The sequence below is a fragment of the Populus euphratica genome, unplaced genomic scaffold, assembly GCF_000495115.2.
Source record: "Populus euphratica unplaced genomic scaffold, PopEup_1.0 scaffold49.1, whole genome shotgun sequence".
NCBI classification, from domain to species: domain Eukaryota; kingdom Viridiplantae; phylum Streptophyta; class Magnoliopsida; order Malpighiales; family Salicaceae; genus Populus; species Populus euphratica.
In genome coordinates, this window is record NW_011499875.1 from 432,304 (window position 1) to 452,745 (window position 20,442).

The window sequence follows — 20,442 nt, forward strand, 5'->3', positions numbered from 1 at the left end:
CTTGAACTTGTTTCCTGAAGGCAGGAGTGAAGAAATATTTCCACCCAAGTTCGAAGATCACTTTTTTATTCTCTCATTTTTCTCTCCTTTCTGGAGTCATTGCTGGAATTAAAAACCGGTTCCATTAAAAATTGTGAATCACCGTATCAGTGCAATCAGTCTGTCATTGGTATCTCAAGGGAGTCCAGAAAGGATCAGATAATGATAAGACATTAACTAAAAATCATCCCAACAAAGTTCCAAACCAGTTTTAATGGAAGCACACGCTAACAAAACTAACTCGAGGGGCAGAATTCAGAGAAAGGTTTCAATACAACAAATTATTAACTTGTGTTTCAACTATTTCAAACACAAGGAAACATGAACATAAATAAATGTTCACTACACTAGGCAGAAGCAGCAGCTTCTTCCAGCAACTGCTTAACCTTGGTGATATAGTCACTCATTGCTTCCTCCATGGATTTCCCTGAGAAAAAAAAAAAAGGAAACAGTTGTATCAAAGAAAATAAACCAATATCCTACAACCATGAATTTCAAACCAGTACCTTCAACAGCCTTCCATGCATCCCACTTTGCCCTGTCCCTCATGTTGAAAATTCCAGGGCGGCCTGCAGATTGTCATAAACAGTACGAGTCAATAAAAAGACAGTCGGAAGAGAAAAATGTTGACTTCAATAAAGCTATACTTTTGATCAAGAAATTAATCAGGGGAAAGCCATCTGATCATCGGAGCAAAGAACTCACTGGTGTTCACTGGTCCAACGGTGGCTTGCTTGTAGAGCCCATAGAGAATAAGTTTGTTCTCATTTGTTGTATTTTCTGGCAGTGTCTTGGCTTTCTCAGCGTGCTCCTCAAATTCCTCCTGCAAAGGCCAGCCCAATTTGTGACGTCAATAAACAACTTAAACGTCAAGCGTGCCAAGTAACTTAAGCCGAATAGCTGAGGCAAAGTGTTTTGTATTTCACGTCTATTTCCAAATAAATTGCATAAATCTCGTGTCTTGGAAAACTAGAGAAGGAAATGCATCATATAAAGAGAGAATTGATTGCCTAAATAGATGTCGATCCATGACTAGACAGTGAATCTAAGCATAAGCCAGATAGACTGCAAAATATTACTAGCCATCAACTGCCCTGATCTCAGATTTGACTCAAAAAGAAAAAGTTGACAAATAGATGCCCTGACCTAGCTGTGAACCAGAGTATCATGACCACAGAAGCCATTACAGCAGCATGCAAAACCACAACATTGCAAATTTGATATATCCAAACATAGATCTTCAACAATACTAAATAATAACCAATCAAGAAGAAGAAACACATCTGAAAACCAAAGAATCTAGATTCGAATTAAAACAGAGCAACCAAGAGTTTTTCATGCACTTACACTGGGATACACTAATAACCATGAAAATTAACACTGCCCCTTCATATAAAAATCCAAGAGGACCAGACATGAACTAATTCTAATGCATAATCCAAACTGATAAAAGCAATCAAACCATCAAATCCCATGTCAGATCTAATCAATAGAGGTTGATTGTCAATAACCATTCAAAACAAGAGGTTAATTTACATGAAGAATGAATTACATAGGATTGCTTTACCTGCAAACCCATTGCGTTACTTGAATGGAATCCGTCTGCTTCTTGATTTTCCTTTTTGGATTGAACGAAGAGGAGGAGGACGCATGTTATATAGTGTAGAAGTGGTTTCAAAGTTCACCACTTCGTTGATTGAGGAGCATATTCATTAGACGTTCGTACGGTTTCTACACGTGGCTTGTTTGGGTTGGTTAACGTAAATGTAGTAGGCCAGTGGCGTTACAACCAAAGATTTGGTGAAGATAGGTTGTAATAGGTTGCTATTTTATTTTGCAGCTGGCATCACAAAAATATATTAAAAATATATTTTTTTATTTTAAAAAAATTATAATAATTTAAAAATAAAAAATAATTTTTAAAAAAAGATTGTTTGACACGCAATTTTAAAGTCCCCATATATTCTTTCTTTTTAAGAAGATTATTGAATTTCTGTTGCTACGATAATTTATAATTTGTTCATGACTTGAGGTGGATGATTTGCGTTTTTTATTTGGAAAAAAAATTAATGGTACAATAAAAATAAAAAAGAAAATAAATCTAGTTGTTGTAACTGTTCTCAACGGCCAGGAAATATTTTTCATAACCGTGCATTTTGTTTCTCTGGAATTACAAATTTCCATCAAAAGAATTAAAATCAACTCACAAGTTTTATGAAGATCCCATGGACACAAAGGAAACAAAGACAATTCTAAAGTTAGAAAAAAAAATGAATTGGCACAAATGTAAAGTAAAAGAGATAAAAAGAAAAATAAAAATGACATAAAAAATGAATATTGAAGATATACTAGCTTTTGTTGAAAGTAATTTCCTCTTGAAAAGTTATTTTATTAAAAAATAATTTTTTGAAAAATAAATTATTATTATTTTTTATTTTTTATAATATCATAATAAATAAGTTAAGAAATATTTTTCAATATTTGACTATGTTATGAAAAATAAGTTGAAAAATAAATTTATTAATATTTTTTATAAATTAATTAAAATAATAAAAAACAAATCTTGCAAATTAAAAAGTTGAACAAAAATAAAATTGAAAAAAAAATCTAATTTAATAAATTATCTCAAATAAAATAAATAATAATCAAAATAATAGAGATCAATCTAACAGATAAAAAAAGTTGAATTATGATAAAATTAAAAAAATATAATTTTATAAATTATTTTAAATAAAATAAATAACAATAAATAAAATTTGATAAATAAAAATTTTCATTTAAAAAAAATGGTAAGAAAAAAGTGAGTAACAATCATAAAAATAAAGATCAAAACTGATATAAAAAAATAAATTAAAACAAATTATAAAAGATAAAATTTTAAAAAAAATAAAAACAAAATATATAGCAATCAAGAGTTTAAACTAAATTTAATATAATTAGCAAATAGTATGATATTTTTAAATTTTTTTATAATTTTTATAAAGTGTTTTTCATTTAAAACAAAAAAAAATACTTTTCTAAAAATCAAGTTAATTTTTCATTTGACTAGGAAGTATTTTTCATTGACCAATTTTTCTAACAATAAACAAATAAAAAAAAAATTTAAAAATTATTTTTTATTAAACAGACTTTGATTATAATAGTTTCAGCATTATAAAAAAAATCTTAATAAAATAAATATATAAATAATAAATACCTTAAAATGCTATTAATTAAAGCTAGAAGGTCACACATGCCAACTAAAGATGGTGAGTAACATATTTGCTGCCCATTTAGCCCAAACAAGTAACATTCTAGTCATCTGAGCCATGCCCGAATGTTTGGAAACCTGGTATTCTAGGCTTTAACTTGATCCTGACCTGCCTTGATTTATCCAATTTTATCATGGCACACATCTCTAGTCATGCACGTAAACTTTTTATTCACACAATTTTTTTAATACACAATACTTCTTCAAAGCATTCCATGCATTATTTTTCTAGCAAAGTGTTATTTTCTGTATCAACTCAAAAAATAAAAAATATTTTGATCATGTTTATTTTTAGAAATTATTTTTAAAAAAGTATTTACTATTTAAAAAGTTGGTTAATAAAAAATATTTTTTAGTTAAAAAAAAAATTAGTTTGATTTTCAGGAAAGTGTTTTCTTGAAAAATTTAGGTGAAAAACATTTTCTAGAAGTTATGAAAAATTTAGAAATATCATATTATTCACTCATTATATCAAATTTGGTCCTTAAACTTTTGATTGCTATATATATTTTATTTTAAATATTTATTATTCAATTTCATCTCTTAAAATTTATTTTTCATATTAACTTTAGTCCTTATTTTTATAATTGTTATTTGTTTTTTTCTTATTATTTTTTCATTGAAATTTTTTATCTATCAAATTTGATCCTCATTCTTTTAATTGTTACTTATTTTATTTGAAATAATTTATGAAATGTTAATATTACTATTTTAATTTATTCATCTTTTATTTTTTTTATTTTTAGATTTGATCTCTATTATTTTAATTATTATTTTATTTGATATAATTTATGAAATTATATTTTTTTCAATTTCATTCTCATTCAACCTTTTAACTTGTAAGATTTATTTCTTATTATTTTAATAAACTTAAAAAAATAAATTATTAATAAATTATTTTTTAATTCATTTTTCATGACATAACCAAATACGAAAAATTATTTATCATCTTAGTTTTCATTACACTATCAAACATCAAAAAATAATTAACTTTTAAAAAAATTACTTTCTAATAAATAAATGGATCTTCATGTCATTAATTAATGACATGTATAGCACAGTTATCCTTGATTTTTTAAGAAAATATTGCTACCAATAACAAGCATAGCTCAACATTTAATGATTTGATTTTCTTGAAAAATATTTTTTTCCTTAAAATAATTTTAAGAATTAAGTTTATAAACACCTAAATCACGTGTACTAGCACGCAGGTCTTGGACTCTGTTCTCAGACTCCATGCATTGACCTAGATTTCCCATTACTCCCAGTAGCCTCGTTTTATTTTTTCTTCTTTATATTGTTTATCTTTTTATATTTATTTACTTAAGTATTGAAATGTCTTCTATACCCATAATTAAAAAAAAAATTGTTTTTTGGTAACAAATCGGGCAACAATAAAAATCTATGTTCAAAACCAGTTATCAACCAAAAACACAGTCAAATCTAGTTTGAAACCTTTTCGTGATCTAATCAGATCTTTAACAACGAAGATGTAGAAAACAGCTCGGATTATGAGTTGTAAGAAAAACTAGTTTTTTGTTTTATTTTTTTTAATTGTAGACTAATCCTTTATTTGCATACATCTCTCTTGTCGTATCTTTCAACTGAATATGAAGGGTTTCTCCGTCTCTTCCTCTACAGTTATAATCCAGTTTTGTTTCTTTGTACAGTGACAGTGGCAGTGGCAGTGGCAGTGGCAGTGAGGGGGAGGGAGAGGGAGAGGATGACTGAAACAGAGCATATATGCACGCAAACTTAGGAGAATGCAGAGTCCGAGAAGGGAAGGCTGAAAGTGATCACAGCGGCAATGTTATCACTGCGACGAGTCCACCATGTTCTTCCCGGAATGCTGCAGTCATATTTTCACCGCACGGCCATGAAGCAGGGAGGATGACATGCTATTAATTAAGATTGAGGAGGGAGGGGGGGTATTTTCTGCTTGATCGTGGGTGTTTAAACCTCATGATGGATATAAAAAACTAAAATTCTCATAAATTAACTAATTTTAACATGGATATGTCTACTACCTTTGACCAAGACATAGATGTGTATGTGATCTCTGTTCATACCGTAGGCAGGCGTTGATAACATTTTCAAATTAACTCCTTTTATCTGAATTAAAAATTAATAACCTTTGCAATAATGATCGTGAAAATGCCATGAAACGACCTGATCAATTTCGTTGCATTTCTCCTTGTCACTTTATTTAAATTTTATAGAAAAAGACTTGTCTTGATTATAAAAATCAGCCCCGCATAAGAATATATTATTTTAAAATTACAACAACAATAATTATTTTTATTTTTATATTAATCTAAGTACACATTTTCCTAGCATATAATACAGGCATCATCCTCTAGTAAAATTTTAAAATTACAATAATAATTATTTTTGTTATTATATTAATTTAGATCTAATTTTTTTAATCAATGAAAATATATTGTTTTATTTTAACTATTAAGTTGTATTTTAAAATTATAATAATAATAATAATTTTTATTTTTATATTAATTTGGTTTAAATTAAATTAATTATCTTGTCTCGTGATTTAGGTTTTATTATATATTAATTGTTGAATTAAATTTTAAAATCACAATAATTATTATTTTTAGTGTAAGCGGGCGTTCATATTTGACAACAATGGCAGGACAAGAATACTAGATTTTGCTTCATTACATGTAAAGTACACCTTTGCACATGGAACAATTCCCTCCTTGAAAGAATCTCATCACTTGGCACCCAATTCCTTCTTCCGAACAAGTGTGGCACCGGATTCCATTACAATATCTGTTTCTTCTTTTGACGTTGATTCTGCCATGCCTTTTTATGTTTTTTTTTTATTTTTTTCCGTCTTTTTAATCTTTTGTTTACCGAAGCTGCTAAAAATTTGTTGATCCGTCGTTCTCTGTCTTTTTACTTTTTAGTCCTTGCTGCTCTGCAACAATCACGTGCAGCTTCCCCCTTCTTCTTTTTTTAATTGTTGTCTGGTGGAATCGTTTCAGGTTCAACTGTTGAATTGAGATTTAAAACAAAATAAAAAATCTGTAGTTCTGATTTTAAAAGTATTTAAAATAATAAAATCTGAAGAAAGATATATAACTCGAATCAAGAATATTAAAGCTTTAGCCGTTCCATTAGAAAAAAAATATTTTTTTAAAAAATAAATCGTGTGCATCAAATTAATTGATAGAATGATAATTTTTTGTGTTTAATAATATAATTGAAAGTATATATTTTAAAAATAATATTTATATAAAAAAATATCAAATTCATGTTTTTAATTTTTTTAATCATTGATAAATCTATATCTAGCAGGCTTAAAAATTAGCCTCAACTCAAAGAAAGTGCTTAATTTCATCGGTATAATTATTTTTTAGATTTTATTTTTTATATATTTTTAAATATATAAAAATTTTATATAAGATATTAATATTACATAAAAAATAATATAAAAAATTATTTAAAACTCAGTCATATTTTTATTGACACTAAATACATATATCATGTATATTTTTTTTAATTATGCTTGTTAAAAATATTTTTTATTGATATTAATATATGTGTCAATAATATTTTTTTTATTTAATATTATTAAAATTTTAATCTTCATTAAAAAAATTAATATTCTATAAATAGATCATATGTCAACTATGGATTTTCACATATATTTATGAAATTGATTCTGAGACGGATTTATGTAATATAACTTCACTTATTTCTTAAAAAAAAAAATAACGCTTCCTAGTTCCTAAAACTACAATTACTGACTCACTGCTCTATTTAAAAAAAAAATAACGCTTCCTAGTTCCTAAAATTACAATTACTGACTCACTGCTCTATTTAAAAAAAAAATAAAAAAATTCCGCGAGAATGAAGTGCAAAGAAAAATATATTTCAACCTTCTGTTTCACCACAAGGTTGGAACACACAGTGGCATAAGGAAAGAGACGCACCCAATCTCCAAAAGAAAACGCCGTAGAAAAGTAATCATGTCTTCATTACCCAGTTTTGACAAATCTGATTTTTGAGTTTTACAGGGCTTCTCTTCCCAATTTCATCCGCGATGTCTTTTCTTCTTTCTTCATGGTATGTTTTTAGATCCCAGCTTTCCGTTCTCTCCCTTCTCTCTCCCTCTACCGCTCTCTTTACAACTTTCCTTCTTTTGTTTCTCATCGATTTTTTGTTCATTATTATCCACTTCGAAAGGTCGAGATTCTTTTTTCTTTGTTATGTTTAGTTTTATGGATTTGATTGGATATATTTCATGTTAGAAAACCCATTTTCTGTTTTCTTGAATGATGCTCATTCCGTTGCTCAATTTTGAAACTTTTTGCCTATGCTTTGCCATTATTTAGCTGCGTTGATGAGTCAGCTTCGTCTTGATTTTGTCTTGCTTTGATTACCTACTTGATAAATCATAGAGATCCCAACATTTTTTAATGAAGTTAGAATCTCATGTTAAGTGCAGAAACTGAGGAACACAGCAGCAAATAAGCAACAACCTTCTATTGCAATGGGAGAATACAATGGTGTTGCACTTGTGGACATTAATGAAGAACCTTCTTCACCTAAATTGGACAACTTTAAGAAAGTTTCAATTTTGCACCTCATTTTTCTCATCTTCTATGAGGTTTCCGGTGGACCTTTTGGAGTGGAGGATAGTGTTCAGGCAGCTGGTCCACTCCTTTCACTTCTTGGGTTCTTGGTATTCCCATTAATATGGAGTGTTCCTGAGGCATTGATTACAGCCGAGATGGGTACCATGTTTCCAGAAAATGGAGGTTATGTTGTTTGGGTTTCAACTGCTTTGGGTCCTTACTGGGGTTTCCAGCAAGGATGGATGAAGTGGCTGAGCGGGGTGATTGATAATGCTCTGTACCCAGTTCTTTTTCTTGACTATTTGAAGTCAGGAATCCCAGCTTTGGCTGGTGGTTTACCAAGAGTTGCAGCTGCTCTGGCTTTGACATTTCTCCTCACTTATATGAATTACAGGGGTTTAGCTATTGTGGGATGGGTTGCAGTTCTTCTGGGGATCTTTTCGATCCTTCCTTTTGTCGTTATGGGGCTAGTGGCAATTCCGAAGCTGGAGCCTTCAAGATGGTTTGTGATGAATTTGCATGATGTGGACTGGAATTTGTATTTGAACACTCTGTTTTGGAATTTAAACTACTGGGACTCAATAAGTACTCTTGCTGGAGAGGTGGATAACCCGAAGAAAAATCTACCTAAAGCTCTCTTTTATGCTTTGATCTTGGTTGTTCTTAGTTATTTCTTCCCCCTTTTGGTTGGCACTGGTGCTATCCCACTCAACCGTGATTTGTGGACTGATGGGTATTTCTCAGATATTGCTAAAATTCTTGGGGGTGTTTGGTTGAGATGGTGGATCCAAGGGGCTGCAGCAATGTCAAATATGGGAATGTTCGTGGCTGAAATGAGCAGCGACTCTTTCCAGCTTTTGGGGATGGCAGAGCGAGGAATGCTTCCAGAGTTCTTTGCCAAGCGGTCTCGGCATGGCACACCTTTGATTGGGATTTTATTTTCTGCATCTGGTGTTATTTTGTTATCATGACTAAGCTTTCAGGAGATCATAGCTGCAGAGAATTTTTTATATTGCTTTGGAATGATATTGGAATTTATAGCATTTGTACTGTTAAGGATAAAATGTCCCGTTGCTTCACGGCCTTACAAGATTCCTGTGGGAACAGTTGGAGCCATTCTTATGTGTATTCCTCCGACCATACTGATTTGTGTTGTGCTAGCTCTTTCAACAGTCAAAGTGATGATTGTGAGTCTGTTTGCGGTGGCAATTGGCCTTGTGATGCAGCCCTGTCTCAAATATGCCGAGAAAAAGAGGTGGATGAAGTTTTCTGTCAGTGGTGAACTCCCAGACCCTCATGAAGGTAATCAGGAGAGAGTTGATTTCTTAGAAGACTAGTCGATAATATTTGACACATGCCAGCTCAAAACCGTCATGCTGCAGCTCAGAAAGATAGTCATGAAACAAGCAAGTGGTAGCTTGTGTCTATATATGCTTCGGCTTTTTGAAATGCTTAGGAATACATGCCCCGAGACCTGTTTATCATCCTTGTTTTAAAGCATGGAAGATGAAAATGATAGTTGAAAAAAAGCAAGAAGAAGCAAAGTTGGGGAAGGAAATGGTGCAAATCATTTTTTTCAGTATGTTGTAAAACTGCCATAGAAAATTAGCAATGGAGTTTCAATTTGTTTTACAGCATCTGTTTGATTTAGGACTTCCGATAATGTTTGAATGGTTTGGCAAACAGCATTAGACAAGCATTCTTGTTCGGGTTCTACATGTAAAATCTCAAGTGGCGTAGAGTCTCCCCTGTTTCCATGCAAGTTAATCGAGGAGAGAATATCCAGATCCTCTTTAACTGTTGCATAAGTCCATCTCTTCCCCATAATAAGGCAATATGGGCAAAAGTCCATCTTTTTCGTACACGTGTTTCCAATTAAACTGGTGAGGGTTGATCTGAATTGCCTGGATGACAGGGAAAACCCCAATTTGGCTTTATCTTTTTTTAAAAAAAAATTCTGTACACTATTTTTTCTTTTTTAAAGTAGTGGGTGACACATTGTCTGTAGAATATGACATGTCATCTCTGATCCAATCTTTTTTTTTTTTTTTCCAATCTTCTATCACCGAAGAGATGGCTTGAAAAACATACTAGGGTTTTATGGAAAAAAAAAAAAACAATTTCCAATCTATTTTCATTTAAAAACATAAAAAAACACTTTTATAATCTTAATATACTAGTTTTTCACTATAAAAACTAAATCGATTCAAAAACACATAAGATATGTTATCTGTAGCCTAATTTCTTGTAACTAGAAGTGGTTGGAAATCAGAATAAGATTTTTTAGATTAAAAAATCTAATTTTAAATTTATTTTATCTAAAAACATATAATTTTTTTTTATAGCTCTAATGTAAAAAATATCTCATAAAAAATTAAAATCAATTAAAAAATATAAAAGGCGTTTCGCCATTAGCCCAATTTCCTATTACAATAAAGGTTGTTGAAAAAATAAATTTGAGTTTTTTAATTAAAAAATTTAATTTTTAACCTGTTTTTATTTTAAAACACCTAAACAAACTCTTTTAATTTTAATAAATTAATTTCTCAACTAAAAACTATATATCAAAAGTAACTGAAAAACACAAAATTTTTTAAAAAAAACGACCTTCCTTTTTCAACAACATGGAAGGCAAAGAAACCTCAATGACATACCCAATTTGAAGAGAAACACTTTGACTTAAAAATTGTTATATTTAGAGGAATTTTATCGGTGAATATTTTTTCTTTTATGCTATTTTTCATGGACCCTGTCTATTCTTTTAAACTTAGGAACTGATATGAAAAAAAATAATTTTTTTGACTAAAATACATAATTGTAAAACTAAAACAAAAATTTCCTTTTCTTTTTGAAAAAAAATCTTAATAAAAGGCGTTTCGTCATTAGCCGATTTTTTTTAAAAAAAGCACTAACAACACAATAATTAATTTTTAAAAAAGGATTCAATCCCTAAAATTTTTATTTTTTTAATCACCAAAAATCAAATCCTATCTTGCCATATCAAATATTAATTTAATATTGGAAAATTTTTTAAAATAAAAAAAATGGGTGACTGAAATAAAATAAACTCAAATGATAAAAAAAAAACTTACACTATATTGTTTCAATAAACAATATCATGTGAGAGAGTCTCTGATAATTTTGCTATCAAATTTAGTTTTTTTTAAATATTAATATTAACTCTTATTTTCTAATGTATTTAAAAAATTTCTCTCAAATTATATTTTATAATGTGGTTTATTTTAACTTGAATTTCATTGAAAAAATATCTAAGATAAGTGAAACTCCTATAATACTAAACAAATCTAGATAGCTAATTCTTTTTATTGGAAAATATCAGATAATATTAAAAAAATAAAAATGCATTTAAAAATATAGTTTATTAACCAGGTTCTTTCACATGCTTTTTTGTGAGTTACATAAAAAAATTAAAAATATTTAAGACATAAAAAACTTTATGGTATTATCATTAAATGTTTTTGGTGAGACAAACTTCATTTTATGTTTTTGAACTATATTTTATTTAATAGCATGATAAAAAAACATTTTCAAAGCCAAATAGTCAATTAAATATCAAGATGTTTTGTAGATTACAAGCATTGTTTTCTAAACAAAAACTCATTATAGTTTTAAAAGCAATTTTGATTTAAACATTTAAATAAATTCCTAGTATTATGTATATGATTAAAAATATTGATAACTATGATAAATAAATCTTTAAAAAATAAATGTGTTAATTAAATATTAAACATCCTTTTTTTTCATATCGATGTTCAATCTTAAGGCCCTGTAACTAGGTTTTAATTTTTTATTTTTTTAAAAGGGTTAATAGCAGGTTTTTTCAAAAAAAAAGTCATAACTGATTCTAGCCAGCTTATTATTGTCTGAAAAATCAAGGTAAGGATTTATTTACCTAGAAAAATCATTTTTTCAACCAATTTAACCTAAAAACACTTTATATATACCTTTAAAATATCAAGAAATCAACCTACTAACCTAAAAAATAATTTAAACTACAGAATCAAACTAACTGTATAAAATATCATATTTATAACTTATATATAGTTTTTAAATTATATTGAGGCTTAAAATAACTACCATAAGGCTCTCATCATCTAGTGCAACTCATTAATATAAATTTTAACTATTTTAACATTCATAATATGTCAATGCTGAACTCTTTCTCTTTATATCAAAATTTGATGGGCTATATCTTTTCTTACAAAAAGATTTCAAAAATAATAAAAATAAAGTTTAGCAAAAAAGTTAAATTTTAAAAAATTAAGAGACTAATCACCTATTAAGTCAATAAGGTAAGGGACTAAACTAAATTTTTTGGATGAAATTAGAATTTTTCATTTATTTTACATGTTTTTTCACTTTAATTTTTAGATTTTTAGTTTCATCATATATTAAAAAAAAAAGAAACAAATTGACTATTAATTCAGGCCTAAAAGGGTTTAATTATACGGAATAAAAGATCAAAAATCAAATTATTTTTTTAAATCACTATTTTAATTTATAATAATTATTAATGTTACACCTTATAAATCCAATTCTAAGTATCTTCGAGTTTCTTTTATAAGAAACCCTTTTCTTTTCTTTTGATCACGTTACTACTTGATTGAATAAATTGCATGTAAGTAATAATATTTCTTGATTTGTGTTTGTGATTGTTTATGTTTTTATTATTGACAATGTTGGTTATTTGAGTTTGTTCAAATGTTGTTTTGGGTTGGTTTAGGTTATTCTAAAATTGCATAGGAAGAGAAGAAGAATGTTGACAGCATTCAAGAATTTGGATTCTTTAATTTTTTTTAAAATAATTGAAAATCCTATTTCTATTATTAGATTTTTCAAAGAATTCAATTTGAAGAACAAGTTGAAGGGAACAATTTTTTGTTATCTTTAAGATTTTGGCTCCTGGGGTTTTAATGGTGATTTGCATGATTTTCAACACTCTTTATTTAGTTGACCAATAAAACAAAATATATGGAGGAATGACCAAATTATCCTATTTAGTGAAGAAATATTGGGTATTTAATTATTTTTGACTTGAGAATGTCCTCTCTTTTTAAATTTTCTAAGCAACCAAACGAAGGTGGTTGCTTGCAACTAGTTTCTGACTTTCTGTCATGAAAATACAAAAACTTTTTTGAATTTTTTTCATCTAAAAACTATGTTTCATTTTTTTTACAAAAAAACAAGAAATTCATGCCTACTTCTCTTATGAGTTAACTACTTAACCCGCGATTCAAACGTTGATCCAGACAATAATATTGACCGATATCTTAACTATGTAAAATATAGTGATACCTATCTGATGATTCATGCATTCCATATGATTTTGTTGAAATGTTTTGTGTTTGTTGGGATGCTTAGTGGTAAGATGGAATTAGTCTGTATAAAAATATCTCGCACTGTCTGTTCCATTGGATCTATATAATAATTTCATGCACTGCCTGTTCCATTGGCTTTAACTTTATTCCTGGGATATTATATATATGATGATGAAAAATAAGGTGTTTGATTTTACATTTTTGTTTTATTTATCACTCCTTCGAAGAAAAAGCTTTGAATAAACTTTGCTGTTTATGTTAATACTATGGATCAATAGAGAAATACAAGCGCTATGGAGAGGAAGAAACGTGCTTTTTCACACCAAGGAACAGAAAGTACAGGAATGGAAGTAGACCTGATCGAGCCGCTGAGGGTGGATACTGGAAAGCCACAGGAAAAGATAAGACAGTCAAATACAGGGGCACTCCAGTTGGAAACTGGATTTCTATACTGGAGAGGCTCTACAGGGTGAAAAAACCGACTGGAAAATGCATGAGTTTACAGTGAATGATCCAGCTCCTAATCATCAAGTCAGAAATACTAGAGATTACATGAGGGTACTTGGATATGCATTCCTCCATTTGTTGTTGCCACAGTATATTGTTTAAATTTCTGTTCATTAACTTGATTGACTAGCTAGTCAAGTGTTTTCCTTTCCTTTTTGTTTGTTTTTGGTGCAGCTGGCTGACTGGGTTTTATGCAAGATTTACAAGAAAACAAAGAAGCCTAAAGATGTCAGAAATCGACAAAGAGACGAGGAAAATTCAACACTAACTGCTATGGATAATGTTGATTACGTAAATAACCACGATGAAGATAGGACTGTTCTGCCTGTTATGGATGCTGGTTATGTTGGGGAGATGGACAATGTTGGTGCTGATGCTGTTTTCACCGATGACTATAGCCAACAAGAGATTGCTTCAAGTGAATTCCCTGCTGATTTTAACCTCCATGCTGCTTCATATAGCGGCATGTTTCCCAGTTTGGCCGAGACATGTGGAGATCCTGCCTCAGTATTTTCCAATTCTGACAACCTGTCAACCCTCTATGATCTTTTGAATCCTGCAAACTTTCATTGGAACATTGATGATCCACTTTTTGACCTCCATACTAGCGTGCCAATTAATATTCCAGGAAATCCTGTTCCTGCTCCCGGCAACCTCGCAAATCCTGCTTCTCCTTGCAACCTTCCCGCAGCTAATCACGTTCCTTCTTCGCGCAATCTTCCTTCGGCATATCTTGCTCCTCCTGGCAACTAAATCCTGCAACCAGTAAGTCAACTTCAGCAGCAGATATTGTGCCCAAAAAACAGCCTGCTCTAACGAATAGGCTGGGATTGAGAGTTTGATTCGAATAGAGTTCTAGAATGGTTGCCATCCGCCTTTTGATACAGCCAACGCTTGTATCATTAATTTCTTAAAAAAGTACTTTAAAGGTTTTTGTTTCCACTGTAGCTCCCACATTGCACTGTTCACTGTAACATTGCTTTTCTTTTTCTTTTTTCATTTTGATCCTTTTAGAAATTTTTATTTTGGTATTAATCTCAAGATATTCATTTCGATCACTGATTTTTTTTTAATTTCTTATGTTCATGTAATTAAAAGTACGGCTTTCCTACCTGACACTCAACTTTTTTTTTTTTTCATTTTGATCCTCTTAGAAATTTTTATTTTGGTGAGAGAAATATCATTTAGGTATAAAAAAAGTTGATTTTGATATTAATAAATTTGTTTCGGTAAGAGAAATACCATTTAGGTATTTTGAGTTTCCATCTCACTGGAAGGAGTAGGTTAAGGTGAGGAAATAATTTTTTATTTGATTTAATTTTTTGATTTATTATTAATTTAAGAATGTTTTGAAATTAAAAATTAATTTATCAAAATTTAAACAGTTGGATTTATCCCGACAGAAAAATAATAGTCAGCTCAAAATCAATTCTTATATGCTACAAGGACTAAGGAATTAGTCTTAATAAATACAGGGACTGGTAATTAGCTCAAACCCAATCGATGGCGTAAGAAAATAAAAGCTCTACCGATGCCCGAATACAGGTGCTTCAGCCCAACTGAGAGCCCGACCCAACAAATGCTAATCTACCATTCAATATGTATTGTGCACTATCTCACCATTTTCTGCTACAAGAATCAGAAAGAAAAGAGACTCGGAGAATAAGAATGGGTAGAAACAGAGGAGGAGGAGGAGACACGGAGCTTCACGCTGCGGCGAGGTCCGGTGACATGAAAGCGGTTGAGTCTATTGTCAGCTCAAACCCTTTGGCTATTAACTCTAGAGATAAGCACTCTAGAACCCCGTATCCTCCTCCTTTTTCCTTGTTCGTTTTCTTAATCCTTTATTTAGTATTTTAATCATCATTTTTTTTTCTAGTATTTCGGGCTTAACATGATCCAGCTAATAGCATATTCAAGATTTTGCTAGCTTTTAGGGTACGCTTACTTTGATTGGATACTTCTTGTACTTAATTGGTTGAATAAAACATGGGTTTCTTTCATACTCATATTTCTTTGTACTAGATAGGTGCAAAGTCAAAAAAGATTTGTGGGTTTTCGTTGTGTTTTGCAATGGGTAATTTAATGCTAATTTGTTGTGAACTTGTGATGTTCTCAACTTCCATTTTCAATTTGTAAAGTGGTAGATTATCATCCAAACTTCTTTCACTAAATTTCTCTGAACTAATTACTTATCGAGAAGCATAGGCCTTCTGAATAAACAAGGCAAGTTTTTTTTGGGTTTATTTGATGATGACTTCAAGGTAAAGTTCAGTACTCTGAGTTTTTCATGCCCTTTTAGAGACAGAGACAATCTTGCTTGAAATAGAGCTGATTCCCCATTACTGAGACAAGAGATGTGAGCCGGACAATCTTTTTTGTTGTCCAATTATCCTCGGAATTCAGAAAGGACTCGAAGAGTAAATGAAATTTGCTGTCTTTTGTATGTCCGTGTCTGGCTTCATTTCTATTTAGCTTGTTTGTTTTGCTGTCTATTAAAATTTCTAGGTAGCAGGAGGAATAAGTAGATACGAAGCATTTATAGACGAGAAAATACTGGAATGAAAGTAGATGGATTGACTGGAGTGAAGTCCAATGTGTGCTCTCCATCCATCTGCAGGCTTGTTTGCCTTATCTTGCATAATTGAAATTTATAGTTCAAGGAAAGGTGTCTTGAAATTAACAATTCGAGCTTTTACTACAAATAAAGATGTTTGCTAATGTCCTATCTAATCGTGAACTTTTAAACTTGTGTCGTGAAATGAAATAAGAGAATAATCATGTCAGACATTATTTGTGTAGTTTTTCGTCTTTAGTTTTATATGTTCATTTTCTTCTTTTCTTTCATGAATATGCTGGCTCCGGTGTTTCATGCTAATTTCTAATCAGAACTCCAAAAGATACTGAAATTGCCGGGTTTTAGAATTTTTCTTCCTTGACACTGTACCCTCGTTTCATAGATTGCATTTAGCAGCATGGTCAGGGCAGGCAGAGGTGGTGAGTTATCTCTGCAAGCATAAGGCTGATGTTGGTGCTGCTGCCATGGATGACATGGGAGCAATTCACTTTGCCGCCCAAAAGGGCCATTCAGAAGTTGTCCGAACTCTGCTTTCATCTGGGGCCTCCATCAAAGCGTCCACCAGAAAGGGCCTTACTCCACTTCACTATGCTGTTCAAGGGTCCCATCTGGAGCTAGTCAAGTATTTAGTAAGGAAAGGAGCAAGCCTTACTGTCAGGACAAAAGGAGGAATGACTCCTCTTGATCTGGCAACCAATGTAGAAATCCACGTGTTTCTGGAAGAAAGCGAAAGGACACCTAAGAAAGGAACCTTGGACGGAAAAGACAAACCTGAAGCATCTGAACCAAAGACATCGTTGCAGGATAAATCAGAGAATTCTGGAGGTGAAGCTAATGGTGGAGAGCACGAAGAACAGGAGAATGGAAATGTAAAGAGGAAGGGCGAAGAAGATGATGCTAAGGAAACTTCATCGGAACCGAAAAGAGCCAGAGTAGCACTTAATCATCTTCTGATTGCAGATGACACTCAGGAAGAAAATCTGTAAGGATAGTATAGAAGATAGTGGGCTAACTAACCTCTTAATCAACACGCCGGCATCAATGTTGTGTTGAGAGTACATCTTTGGTATGGCTTTAAGTCGATTAACTCGTTGTTTTTATATTTATTTTTAAATTTTATCTTTTGATTGAAAATTAATTTTATAATTAATTTTAGTTTATTTTTTATGAAGTTATTTAAATTTTATAATTTAATTTGTATTTTTTTTAATATTTTATTTATTGAGAGTTAAATTTTATGATTTGTTTTAATTTATTTTATACGAGGTTGTCTAAATTTCATAATTTGAGTCACAAGTTTAATAAGTTAATTTTTAAATTGATTTTTTTTTATTTTACTTTTTAATATTAGATTGATTGAGAATTGTGTGTTATAATTTATTTTGATTTATTTTTTTATAAAATTATTTTAATTTCATGATTTAAATTGTAAGTTTACTAAGATTATTTTTTAGTTTGTTTTTTATAAGATTATTCCGATTATATGATTTAGATTATGAGTTTGATGTGTTAACTCTAGTTGTTTTTATTTTCTATTTTAATTGATTTTTTTAAATAGATTAATTAAGAATTTAGTTTTATAATTTAATTTAATTTATTTGTTATAGGGTTATTCCGATCTAATGATTCGAGTTATGAATTTGACTATTTAAGTTAAGTTGATTTAAATTATTTTTTTATCTTAGTTTTAATTGATTTTTTTTAATTTTATTTTGATTTGTATATTAGCTATTTGAATATTTTTAATATTAAAAAAAATGATATCATTCATCTAGTAATTTTCTAAATTATAATCATACTCAACCTCTATGAGTTACTATTATAATATTTAGGGTATTTAAAATGGTATTTAAAATCTAACTTTCATGCATGCAAAGCATTAATCCTTTACGGGGTTAAGCAAAGCATCAATTTTGAATCCATGAGAATTTGTTTTTAACTAATGTTAATTCGAATTAGAAAAGATAATATGAACAAGAAGTCTGCTTATTATTTTAACTACCATTAATAGAAAATCTAAAACATTGTGAATGTTTACTTGTTTTTTTTTTATCTTTTTTTTTACATAGAAAAAAAAACTTGCAATCAAGGGTATTATTATCTTTTTAAAAAGATAAATTTTTCATTTTTAAATTTATAGAGGCAAAGAGGTTTTTTGCATTTTTTTTAACGATAAGATTACTAAAATAACTTTTATGACAAATAAAAATAAAATTGAATCTAAGAACTCTTTTCTTAAGGAATAATTAGAGCCTTCATTTTTATTTAACAGTTATAATATATTATTTAGTTACAAAATGAACTATAATTTTTATATATAGATCCTATTTTTATCTATATTCAAAACTCAGTTTTACTAAACTAAAAATTGCATACTTTTCAGTGTTTAAACACAATAATTCTTCTCTTCCTTTCTTGACCAATGCTTTGAGTAATGGTGAATTTTATTTGAATGAAAAAATTACAAGGACTGTTTTAATAATTTTTTTTTTTTATTGTTACACTTGAAGATAATGATGATAAAGATGGAAGACTAACCTGCTAAAACCATTTTTTTTTTGTTCATCCATGAGAGCAGTTTTTTCTTTTGTTTTTCCCTTGTTACTGTACTTGAAAATGATGACGAAGGTAATAGAGAGTTGACCTACTAAAACCATTTTTTTTTTTTTCTTTGTTCTTTCTAGTCTTTATTTATGTGCTCTCCTTGTTCGTGTGGTAGGAAAAAAATGAACAGTAAAAATTTTAATTTTTAATTGTATTTTATTCAAAAATTAACATTTAATATTATTTAATAAAACTATATAAATTAGAAAGAAATCACATAATGACTTAATATTTACAGAATTTGTTTGTAATTCTAATTTTATTTATGATGATATTTTACATGATTTTGTTGTACATTCAAAAATCCATGAAGATTGTAGTTTTTATTTAATGAATTTCGTATGTGATAGAATTGTAAATAGTTTAATGAATAATAAAAAATATTTTATATTTTATATTATTTATTTCATTATATAATAGTAATAGTTAAATCTACATTATTTAAATTAAAAACCATCAATATATGTATATCCTTATTAGTTATTTTATAACCTTAATTTAAAAGATATTCTTAATCAAATACGTTAAATTATTTTTTGTTTGACTTCAATTTCAACCATAATTTTAACCAAACATATATTTTTTTAAACAAACCTCAATTAAAAATATTTTTATAAAATAAATTTTTTTAAATTATAACCACAATAACTATTATAATACTAGACTCACTTATAGCTGCCCTGCCCTTGAAAACAAAAATACTAATACTTTCATGCAGGAGCCTTTTCGTTTTATACTTTTAGAGTTTTCATTATACACTGATGGATTAGGGGAATTTCTATTTTATAATTAAATAAAATATTATAAAAAAATAAAAATGACTAGCATATCCCATATCCCATGCATGTGTTAACGAGAAGATGTTGCTCGTGCTTTTTGACATATATATATATATATATATATATATATATATATATATGTTGCTCGTGCTTTTTGACATATATATATATAATTATGTTGATATTAAAAGCACAACGATGTTTTTTTTTCCTCTCCTTGTTAAAATATGGTAATGTCCTTTTATTTATTTTTTATATCTAATTTTATTATTATCATTTTTATATTCCAAATAAACCTAGTTTTTATAAATGGATAAATGACTCAATTTATCTTTATATAATCAATTAATTCTCTGATATATCCTCATATTTTTAATTATGTCTATTATATATTTGTATAATATCTAATTTTATAATATATCTTTAAATCAAGTTTTTCTATAGGCATCAATATAATTATACTTTTTATTTCTAAAATGCTATACAAGATTATAGTTTTATTTTATATTTTTAAATTAAAATCTTATATTAATTTTTTTTTAACGATTGAGTAATTTAAAAATAAATAATTTTTAAAATATTTTTAGTTATTTTGATAAACTTTTATATTTATATCATTTTAAAATTTAAGGTTAAATTCAAAATAACAAAATATAATCTTATCAATTTAAATAGGAAAACTTGATCGAGGGATATGTTGGAAAATTTGATCGAGGGATATGTTGGAGAATTGTATGCCTTTCGAGAA

At 29.0% G+C, this 20,442-nt stretch overlaps 4 protein-coding genes across 5 annotated transcripts; 3 read left to right on the forward strand and 1 right to left on the reverse strand.

Moving 5' to 3' along the window:
• Nucleotides 1-191: 191 nt before the first annotated feature.
• LOC105128174 (acyl-CoA-binding protein) lies at nucleotides 192-1,724 on the reverse strand. The gene is made up of 4 exons (XM_011029719.1): nucleotides 1,607-1,724; nucleotides 745-862; nucleotides 546-608; nucleotides 192-466 (listed from the first exon to the last, which is right to left on the reverse strand). Exons 1-4 carry the CDS (start codon nucleotides 1,616-1,618, stop codon nucleotides 387-389), a joined length of 273 nt encoding a protein of 90 aa, XP_011028021.1. The 5' UTR covers nucleotides 1,619-1,724; the 3' UTR covers nucleotides 192-386.
• A 5,557-nt stretch (nucleotides 1,725-7,281) lies between these two features.
• Nucleotides 7,282-9,689, forward strand: LOC105128173 (probable polyamine transporter At1g31830). Its single transcript, XM_011029718.1, is given in 2 exon segments — nucleotides 7,282-7,375; nucleotides 7,758-9,689. Coding segments are annotated over 2 exon segments (1,470 nt in total). The 5' UTR covers nucleotides 7,282-7,372; the 3' UTR covers nucleotides 9,225-9,689.
• A 3,734-nt stretch (nucleotides 9,690-13,423) lies between these two features.
• Nucleotides 13,424-14,680, forward strand: LOC105128172 (uncharacterized). The gene is made up of 2 exons (XM_011029717.1): nucleotides 13,424-13,784; nucleotides 13,908-14,680. Exons 1-2 carry the CDS (start codon nucleotides 13,716-13,718, stop codon nucleotides 14,484-14,486), a joined length of 648 nt encoding a protein of 215 aa, XP_011028019.1. The 5' UTR covers nucleotides 13,424-13,715; the 3' UTR covers nucleotides 14,487-14,680.
• Nucleotides 14,681-15,238: 558 nt separating this feature from the next.
• On the forward strand, nucleotides 15,239-17,416 carry LOC105128171 (ankyrin-3-like). Of its 2 annotated transcripts, none has more exons than XM_011029714.1 (2): nucleotides 15,239-15,559; nucleotides 16,694-17,416. In XM_011029714.1, the coding sequence occupies exons 1-2, from the start codon at nucleotides 15,333-15,335 to the stop codon at nucleotides 17,295-17,297; spliced, it is 831 nt and encodes a 276-aa protein (XP_011028016.1). In that variant the 5' UTR covers nucleotides 15,239-15,332; the 3' UTR covers nucleotides 17,298-17,416. The 2 variants fall into 2 exon arrangements, with proteins under 2 accessions (XP_011028016.1, XP_011028018.1); XM_011029716.1 differs by having other exon boundaries at nucleotides 15,243-15,538.
• Nucleotides 17,417-20,442: the final 3,026 nt, after the last annotated feature.

Coding starts and splice junctions, on each gene's coding strand:
- LOC105128174 (XM_011029719.1), bottom strand. Junction 609..744: donor CGTTGGACCAGTGAACACCA/GTGAGTTCTTTG, acceptor GACAATCTGCAG/GCCGCCCTGGAATTTTCAAC. Junction 467..545: donor TGCATGGAAGGCTGTTGAAG/GTACTGGTTTGA, acceptor TTTTTTTCTCAG/GGAAATCCATGGAGGAAGCA.
- LOC105128172 (XM_011029717.1), top strand. CDS start 13,716: ATGCATGAGTTTACAGTGAATGATCCAGCTCCTAATCATCAAGTCAGA. Junction 13,785..13,907: donor ATACTAGAGATTACATGAGG/GTACTTGGATAT, acceptor TTTTTGGTGCAG/CTGGCTGACTGGGTTTTATG.
- LOC105128171 (XM_011029714.1), top strand. CDS start 15,333: ATGTATTGTGCACTATCTCACCATTTTCTGCTACAAGAATCAGAAAGA. Junction 15,560..16,693: donor TATCCTCCTCCTTTTTCCTT/GTTCGTTTTCTT, acceptor CTCGTTTCATAG/ATTGCATTTAGCAGCATGGT.